Here is a 10,402-nt window from a genome sequence, read left to right as displayed (position 1 = left end):
AATACATTAAAAGCAAAACATTTCATCCACATTTTAAAAAGAAAATTATTCTAAAATATATGTATTCTGTTTTTGACAAACAGTTCATTCGACAAATGAAAACTCACAGGAATATGTTTCAGCTACTAGAACAAAATGATAGAGTTTTTATAATACTAGTTTAAAAACGCACTTTAAAGATAGCAGTGTTTGAAGATGTAGATTCTCAGGAGGCAACAGTACTGTTGACTTCTCCCTCCACTGGACACCAACTATTTAAGTTGATTTGCATACAAAGCAGAGCTTGCAATATGATAGCTATTCATAAAGGGTGTTTTTTTTTACTTTTCATATAATACAGTAGTCACACAATGAGGCAGTTCATATTTGTCTCAGTGAATCATTAATTTTTGGCAGACACCTGTACAAAATACTTGGACTAAAGCCAGCTAAATTTTTCTGTTATCTTGCATGTTTTATGAATCTATTCACATCTAAATGCAGCACTTTTTTTTTGCAATGAGACATTTGTTTTTATTCTAAAATATCTGAATTACTTTGAATAAAGCTGGAAATTATGTTCCTTAAAATAATTAAACAAATAAGGCACCAATGTTTTTGTAAGATATTTACATCTTTTAAGGACATTTGGTAGACTGATTCCCCCACTGTTGGTTCAACCCCAAAACTTGTTTGTATTCAAAATTAATTATGACAATGCATATTTATATTGAAACAAACTATGATAAAGGGAATTATATTATATAACAAAAGGCAAGGTCACCAGAGTTTAACTATGTTTATATCAGGTGTGCGCCAGCTGACTGTGATTCAAATGTCAAATAAACAGGTATATATACATTGTTCTACTGTGTTTGTGATTGTAAACACAGTAGTTGTGGCAAGGTAGAGAGTTATAACATGCATGCTGATTACAATCATAAACACATAATAGTAAGCTGTGATTACCAACATATACCATGACAAAACAGTATCAAAGAAAGCTTAGAAAGAACTCCTGTGTGCTGAGAGTATTGAAGACACATTCAAAATTACTTATACATGAGATATTGAAAAGCTGAAAACTAATTATGTAAATCAGGTAACTAATATGAACAGAACAAAAAAATTATGAATTATTATGCTAATTAGAGAATTATTTTGAACAAATTTTAACCCAAAGTTGTTCTAGAGCATTTATTTACCAAATTTTATTCAAATGTGATGATCAGTAATTGAGATATCAGTGTTAATTAATTATGTTAATTAGGTGATTAATAAGCATAAATATTTACCAAAAACTAATTGGGTCTCTGCATAGTTCTCTTTAAAAAGTTTCATTAAAATCCAATTCATGGTTCTTTATATATCAGTGGAACATTATGCAAATTAGGTAATTAATATCCAATTAAAACTAATCGGGTCTCTGCATAGTCCTAGAAGATCTATGTAGCAAGTCTCATTGAAATATGATGGTTAGTACTTGAGATATCAGGCAAAAAGCTGAAAATTAACTAATTATGCTAATAAGGTAATTAATATGCATAAATCCCAAAACTAATCAGGGGTCTGCACAGTCCTTAAGTAACTATGTACCAAGTGTCATTGAAATGTGATGATTACTACTTGAAATACCAAAAGCTGAAATCTAATTAATTATGCAAATTAGGTAATTAATATCTACTGATATTACCCTAAAAACTATCAGGTCTGTGCAGTGTCCTATGACATCTATGTACCAAATTTCATTGAAATGTGATGATTACTACTTGAAATATCAAAAGCTGAAAATTATTAATTATGCAAATTAGGTAATTAATATGTACTCATATTACCCTAAAAACTATCAGATCTGTGCAGTGTCCTATGACATCTATGTACCAAGTTTCATTGAAATGTGATGATTACTACTTGAGATATCAGTGGAAAAGTCGAAAATTGATTAATCATTATGCAAATTAGGTAATTACTATTGCACAGATTTTTACCCAAAACTAATCAATCTGCGCATTAGTTTGGAGCATCTATGTGCCAAGTTTCATCAAAATCCAATGACTAGTTCTTTAGATATCAGTGGAACACTCATGGAACAGCTAAAAATCAGCGAAGTATCATGCAAATTAGGTAATTAATAATCATGGGTTTTTACCAATACCTAATCAAATCTGTGCATAAGTTCAGAGCATCCATGTGCCAAGTTTCATCAAAAATCAATGTATGGTTCTTGAGATATCAGTGGAACAGACACACAGAAAGACACACTAACTGCAAAGACTCCCTTTTTGTGCTTCGCACACGGGAGTCAAAAATGTGTTATCCAGGGTGTGTAAGAATTCTCCCACAATGCCTGTGTTTCCAAATTGATCAGAGCCTCTCCCACAATGCCTGTATTTTCCAGGTATGAAATACCTTTCCCACAATGCCCAGGAATGACATCAACTATATCAGGATCACAGCTATTGACCATAAAAGTGATTGATAAAAGTGATTGAAAACCTGTCAATCATCTGGAGATCACATGATTCAGTCATATTCCAATACACACAATATTTAAATTGGCAATCAAATGAAGCCACCTAATATCTGATGTTTGAATTCTTTTGCACAATTATAAAGTTAAACCAGGGAGCTGTAATGAGATCTCATTACAGCTCCCTGGTTAAACCAATCACCATTCCTTGTCACTGTAGGAAAGGTCTCAATTGTAAATATAACTGGCGAAATCATGTCCGACATGTATGATTTTTAAAAACGTTGATAAACTGTGGAATGACATATAGAGGTGAATCTTTCAGTCCCTGTTTTTAGATCTCATCAGAACAAATATAAATAACAACATTCAAATAGATTATGTAGAAATTTTGTTTATTTTGGCGCGACTATAAATTTGATAGTTTACATTTCAGAAATAAATGATACCAGGCATATGTACTGGTTAACGATCCATCGGTAATAACATTGATAATGAGATGTTGAGACAGATAATGATATTTTAAGACCATTATTTTCTTACTTATATCAAAATCAGAACTAAAACAAGTGAGCTAAAATGACATGCTTATCATGCTTGGAGGATTAGGGAGTTAAGTCTTTCCAATGTTTTCTCTTTTGTCAACATTTGCATAATATCCACCACTCCAGGACCCTCCTGTAAAGACAAAACAAAACAATTTAATAACAGTGCATAGAAGGGTAAAAAAATCATCAATAACTTTTACAGTAGTCAATGTCAATGACATATAATTTCCAAATTTAAAGGAATGTGTCAAATTTGGCATTTTAAATGATAAAAAAACAAAACAAGGATCATTAAAACCAAATAACACAACCTAATTTGTTGTCGATATATTACCTTGGCACCTGTCAGACTGTATCGTAGCATTGCCATCATTTTAGAGAATGGTATTAGTTGGTGTTTGGTGCATAAATACTGTAACTTAGCAACAAGATATTCAGCTTGCCATTCCACAGTTGTTAGTTTCTGTAATTCTTCAAGCAATAATCTCAATACACTCTCTGTGGAATATATATTATAATATATTTCAGTGAATTAGCAAAACACTCACATGAAAATAAAAACTATACGTTTTAAAAATTGATACAGTACATTTCAAAGCAAACTGTGGAAGCTGATGATGACAATACTTGTAACATGTACCTTTAACAAAAAACAAGAACAGACATTCAGATGTTGTGGTTTGAGTAATTATCAAAATTACTGTTAATAATGCTACTTCAAAACAGACAGCAATATGTCTGCTAATTATTTATTAATAACAAAACACAGATATTAGAATGATTTGTTTGCAATTGAAATTTTAGGTTACCAAAAGGTCACTGAAACCCCAAACCTATCAACGTGTACCTGCTTGGATTACAGTTAGTCCAGGCACAACAAAGAAATGAACACAAAAGCTGCCACAAAAATTTTTAACTTTTTTTTTATAATGAAAAATTACCAAGAAATACAATTACCTATTACTGTTTTCTATATATACTACTACTAACACAAACTTCTAGTGATCAAACTAACCAAAACGTCAAGAGTTAACATTTTTACCTGGTTGTTGGGTAAATCGATGTAATTCTTCTAATTTTATATCCGGTGATAACCATAAAAATTGATTTTTAGCACTTGTAAGATCAGACAACCTGTTTATGTGATGCTGAGAAATAAAAATAGTGATAAGTAGATGCATTTTTAATTAGGTCACATGACCATATATAGTTATTAAATATGTTGATCAGATCATGAGCCTAATGTCATCAATAAAGCATTAAAGTCACTACCCTCAATATGACTCCATACAGATGTATGACATTTATGCATCTTTAATGAGGTCAAATGACCATATATGGTCATGACATATGTTGATCAGAAATGCCGGGATATAATAACATGTATAATTATGGGATCATCACTGACAATTATGGCTCAGTAACAGGTCTGGTCAGTGACAGAGTCTCTGCCATTAAATAGTAAACAGAAGCGAAATGAAAGGCTATGTATTTATACAGCTATGTAATAACAATGCTAATTTGTTTCAGTCAAATATCTTGAATTCCTGATGTAGTGTGCATGGGTTAAAGTTCAATATATGGCACCATAACAGAATTTTTTAGAACAAAATGGCCATTTTAAATCAAATCCATACAAAACAAGTCATTGTTAATGACACAGTCCCTGTCCAAAATTTTGTGGTCTGACATAGCAATTTGATGCTGATGAAGTCATTGAGATTAGATTGAAACCATTAAGAGGAGATGGATTTGTAAAAAAATATGATTTAGTGCTTTCACACCAGAATTGGACATTGGACAGTCATATTGAATCAAATTACAAAAATAATGTTCATGTTGATGTATCTATTGGTATACTGTCTTTGTACAAAATTTAAACAGAAATGTTCATTGCATTCATGGGAACGTAGGCATGGGTATCATGAAAAACAAAATGGCCACCAGTCAGCCATATTAGTTTCAATCACAGAAAAAATATGACATGCAATTATGACCCAATATGTATGATCATCATACCAACTTTGATCCAAATTGGCCTAGTCATCTCAGAGAAACAGCTCCGGACATGTAAAAACTATGATTTAGCACTTTTACATTAAAATTGGGCATTGTCCGGCCATATTGAATCGAATCACAACAAGTCATTGAAAATGACACAGTCCCCGTTAAATTTTTGAAAGTTCTCTTTGTGCTCGTCATATAAAAGCGGAGGGGTTGTCGTGAGCGTGTCCTTGAAACTTGAGTTCCAAGTGGCGTATACAACAGATTGTTTATTTACATCAAAACATGTATTCCGTGTAGTAGTAATATGGCCAAAAATAACAAGTCATTGAAAATGACACAGTCCCCGTTAAGTTCTCTTTGTGCTTGTCATATTAAAGTGGAGGGGTTGTCACGAGCGTGTCCTTGAAACTTGAGTTCCATCGTATACAACAGATTGTTTATTTACATCAAAACACGTGTTTCGTGTCATAGTAATATGGCCAAAATAAAAACAGCCATTATTCAGCCATCTTTGATCTGATTATGAAACACACTGATATGTATGATGTATGTGCCAAATACGAATGAAAATGGTACATAAATTGTGGAAATATAGTAGTAAGGCCAAAAAGTCAGATGGCTGTCAATCGGCCATCCTTGACCAGATTTTGAAACAAATTGTCATGGACATGCATCCTAACATGTATAAAGTACATGTATGTGCCATATTTGAATGAAAACTGACAGAGCACGTCCAAGATACCGCATAAAAAAAAAAAAAACAAGATGCCTGCCAGTCGACCATCTTTGATCCAATTGCGAAATAAATCGTCATGGACATGTATCCTAACATGTATAATCTATGTACCAAGTTTGAATGACAACTGACAAAGCATGTCCAAAATACAACATTTTCAAAAAACAAGATGGCTGCCAGTCGGCCATTTTGAATCGAATCGCTAAACCACTGCATGTGCATTTGTCCCACATAATGTACTAGGCACATGCAAAGAATGAACGGAATCGGTTCACAGGATTCTGAAATATGACGTTGGATAGACTGACGCATGGACAGACGGACACACAGACGGTCGCACGGACAGACTCAGGAACTCACGGACGGTCGGGGACATGTATCCTAACATGTATGATCTATATACTAAATTTGAATGAAAACTGACAAAGCATGTCCAAAATACGACATTTTCAAAAAACAAGATGGCTGCCAGTCGGCCATCTTTGATCCAATTGTGAAATAAATCATCATGGACATGTATCCTAACATGTATAATCTATGTACCAAGTTTGAATGAAAACTGACAAAGCATGCCCAAAATACAACATTTTCAAATCAAAGAAAGCTTAGAAAGAACTCCTGTGTGCTGAGAGTATTGAAGACACATTAAAAATTAATTCAAAATTACTTGTACATGAGATATTGATGGAAAAGCTGAAAACTAATTATGTAAATCAGGTAACTAATATGAACAGAACAGAACAAAAAAAATTATGAATTATTATGCTAATTAGACAATTAATATTAATCAAAATTAATCAGGCCTGTCTATTGTCCTAGAGCATTTATGTACCAAATTTTATTCAAATGTGATGATCAGTACTAGTAATTGAGATATCAGTGTTAATTAATTATGTTAATTAGGTGATTAATAAGCATAAATATTTACCAAAAACTAATTGGGTTTCTGCATAGTTCCCTTTAAAAGTTTCATTAAAATCCAATTTGAGGTTCTTTATATATCAGTGGAAAATTATGCAAATTAGGTAATTAATATCCAATTAATATCAGGTGTCTGCATAATCTTAGAAGATCTACGTAGCAAGTCTCATTGAAATATGATGATTACTACTTGATATATCCATAGACCCTCCAGGGTCTATGATATATCAGATCAAAAGCTGAAAATTAATTAATTATGCAAATTAGGTAATTAATATGTACTCATATTACCCTAACAAGCAGCCTCTCGGCTGAGATAGCTCCGCTGTTAGCAATGCACATTTCAATTAAAGAACAGAAGATATATTAGAAAATGAACAATATGCATAGTATCAATGCAATGGGACTTGCTGTTTTAAACAAGAATTCAAAAATATCATTTTTCACCATAAATGATTGTGGTTTTTAACAAGAAGAAAATATCACTTTTTACCAAAAATGACAAAAAATATTCACCAAAATTAGAAAATTAAAGATATCATCATGAAATGAACAAATCTGAGAGAGATCCACATGTAGTACCTACATTGTATATATGTAATATCAAAGCAATTGGACTTGGGGTTTTTAACAAGAAGTTGAAAATATCACTTTTTACCAAAAATATTCACCAAAATTAGAGAATTAAAGATATCATTACAAAATGAACAAATCTGAGAGAGGTCCACATGTAGTACCTACATATGTAATATCAAAGCAATTGGACTTGCGGTTTTTAACAAGAAGTCGAAAATATCACTTTTTACCAAAAATGACAAAAAAATTTAAACCAAAATTAGAGAATTGAAGATATCATTACAAAATAAACAAATCTGAGAGAGGTCCACATGTAGTACCTATATATGTAATATCAAAGCAATTGGACTTGTGGTTTTTAACAAGAAGTCGAAAATATCACTTTTTACCAAAAATGACAAAAATATTCACCAAAATTAGAGAATTGAAGATATCATCATGAAATGAACAAATCTGAGAGAGGTCTACCCAAGGTACATATACACCAAGTTCAAAGCATTCAGGCTTGTAGTTTTCAAGAAGAAGTCAAATAAGTAAAACATTGACACGGACGCCGGACAATCACTCATATGATAAGCTCCGCTCGACAAAGTCGACAGCGGAGCTAAAAACTATCAGGTCTGTGCAGTGTCCTATGACATCTATGTACCAAGTGTCATTGAAATGTGATGATTACTACTTAAAATATCAAAAGCTGAAAATTAATTAATTATGCAAATTAGCTAATTAATATATACTGATATTACCCTGAAAACTATCAGGTCTGTGCAGTGTCCTATGACATCTATGTACCAAATTTCATTGAAATGAGATTACTACTTGAAATATCAAAAGCTGAAAATTAATTAATTATGCAAATTAGGTAATTAATATGTACTCATATTACCCTAAAAACTATCAGGTCTGCGCAGTGTCATATGACATCTATGTACCAAGTGTCATTGAAATGTGATGATTACTACTTGAAATATCAAGAGCTGAAAATTGATTAATTATGCAAATTAGCTAATTAATATGTACTCATATTACCCTAAAAACTATCAGGTCTGTGCAGTGTCCTATGACATCTATGTACCAAATTTTATTGAAATGTAATGATTACTACTTGAAATATCAAGAACTGAAAATTGATTAATTATGCAAATTAGCTAATTATAATAAACTGACATTACCCTAAAAACTATCAGGTTTGTGCAGTGTCCTATGACATCTATGTACCAAGTTTTATTGAAATGTGATGATTAGTACTTGAGATATCAAAAGCTGAAAATTAATTAATTATGCTAATTAGGTAATTAATATGTACTCTTATTACCCTAAAAACTATCAGGTCTGTGCAGTGTCATATGACATCTATGTACCAAGTGTCATTGAAATGTGATGATTACTACTTGACATATCAAGAGCTGAAAATTAATTAATTATGCAAATTAGGTAATTAATATGTACTCATATTACCCTAAAAACTATCAGGTCTGTGCCAAGTTTTATTGAAATGTGATGATTAGTACTTGAGATATCAGTGGAAAAGCCGAAAATTGATTAATCATTATGCAAATTAGGTAATTAATATTGCACAGATTTTTACCCAAAACTAATCAAATCTGCGCATTAGTTTGGAGCATCTGTGTGCCAAGTTTCATCAAAATCCAATGAGTGGTTCTTAAGATATCAGTGGAACAGTCATGGAACAGCTAAAAATCAGCTAATTATCATGCAAATTAGGTAATTAATATGCATGGATTTTTACCAAAACCTAATCGAATCTGCGCATTAGCCCAGAGCATCTATGCACCAAGTTTCATCAAACACTGATGTATGGTTCTGAGATATCAGTGGAACAGACGAACACACACACACGGACACACACACACACACACACACACACACACACACACACACACACACACACACACACACACATACAGACACACTAACTGCAAAGACTCCCTTTTTGTGCTTCGCACACGGGAGTCAAAAACAAGATGACTGCCAGTCGGCCATTTTGAATCGAATCGCTAAACCACTGCATGTGCATATGTCCCACATAAAGTACGAGGCACATGCAAAGAATGAACGGAATTGGTCCAAGGGATTCTGAGATATGACTACGGACGGACGGACGCACGCACGGACGCACAGACGCACGGACGGACGGAGACCGAATTATAAGTCCCCGTTTTTGGACTTTGTACGAACGGGGACTAAAAATAATGATCAAAATATTAACTTTGATCTAAATTGGCCTAGTCATCTCTGAGAAACAGCTCCGGACATTATGGTATACACTGATTCAATCATCTCCTGACATTATGGCATACACTGATTCAATCATCTACTGACATTATGGTATACACTGATTCAATCATCTCCTGACATTATGGTATACACTGATTCAATCATCTACTGACATTATGGTATACACTGATTCAATCATCTACTGACATTATGGTATACACTGATTCAATCATCTACTGACATTATGGTATACACTGATTCAATCATCTACTGACATTATGGTATACACTGATTTAATCATCTACTGACATTATGGTATACACTGATTCAATCATCTCCTGACATTATGGTATACACTGATTCAATCATCTACTGACATTATGGTATACACTGATTCAATCATCTACTGACATTATGGTATACACTGATTAAATCATCTACTGACATTATGGTATACACTGATTCAATCATCTACTGACATTATGGTATACACTGATTCCATCATCTACTGACATTATGGTATACACTGATTCAATCATCTACTGACATTATGGTATACACTGATTCAATCATCTACTGACATTATGGTATACACTGATTAAATCATCTACTGACATTATGGTATACACTGATTCAATCATCTACTGACATTATGGTATACACTGATTCAATCATCTACTGACATTATGGTATACACTGATTCCATCATCTACTGACATTATGGTATACACTGATTCAATCATCTCCTGACATTATGGTATACACTGATTCAATCATCTACTGACATTATGGTATACACTGATTCAATCATCTACTGACATTATGGTATACACTGATTAAATCATCTACTGACATTATGGTATACACTGATTCCATCATCTACTGACATTATGGTATACACTGATTCCATCATCTACTGACATTATG

General features: G+C 32.7%; 1 protein-coding gene across 1 annotated transcript in view; it reads right to left on the bottom strand.

The window, feature by feature from the left end:
* Positions 1–2,827: 2,827 nt before the first annotated feature.
* The window catches only part of LOC102802772 (nondiscriminating glutamyl-tRNA synthetase EARS2, mitochondrial-like), a 16,518-nt gene continuing 8,943 nt past the window's right edge, over positions 2,828–10,402 (bottom strand). The window contains exons 15-17 of the mRNA XM_085496469.1: positions 4,040–4,145; positions 3,332–3,495; positions 2,828–3,127 (exon numbers count right to left, since the gene is read on the bottom strand). Coding sequence (XP_085352595.1) covers positions 3,041–3,127; positions 3,332–3,495; positions 4,040–4,145 — 357 coding nt within the window. The 3' untranslated portion in view covers positions 2,828–3,040. The remainder of the gene's footprint in view (positions 3,128–3,331; positions 3,496–4,039; positions 4,146–10,402) is intronic.

Source organism: Saccoglossus kowalevskii, chromosome 1 (assembly GCF_978046115.1).
Source record: "Saccoglossus kowalevskii chromosome 1, keSacKowa6.1, whole genome shotgun sequence".
In the NCBI taxonomy this organism is placed as follows: domain Eukaryota; kingdom Metazoa; phylum Hemichordata; class Enteropneusta; family Harrimaniidae; genus Saccoglossus; species Saccoglossus kowalevskii.
Note: the sequence above shows the minus strand (reverse complement) of the source record. Positions and strands in the feature narration are given on the sequence as shown.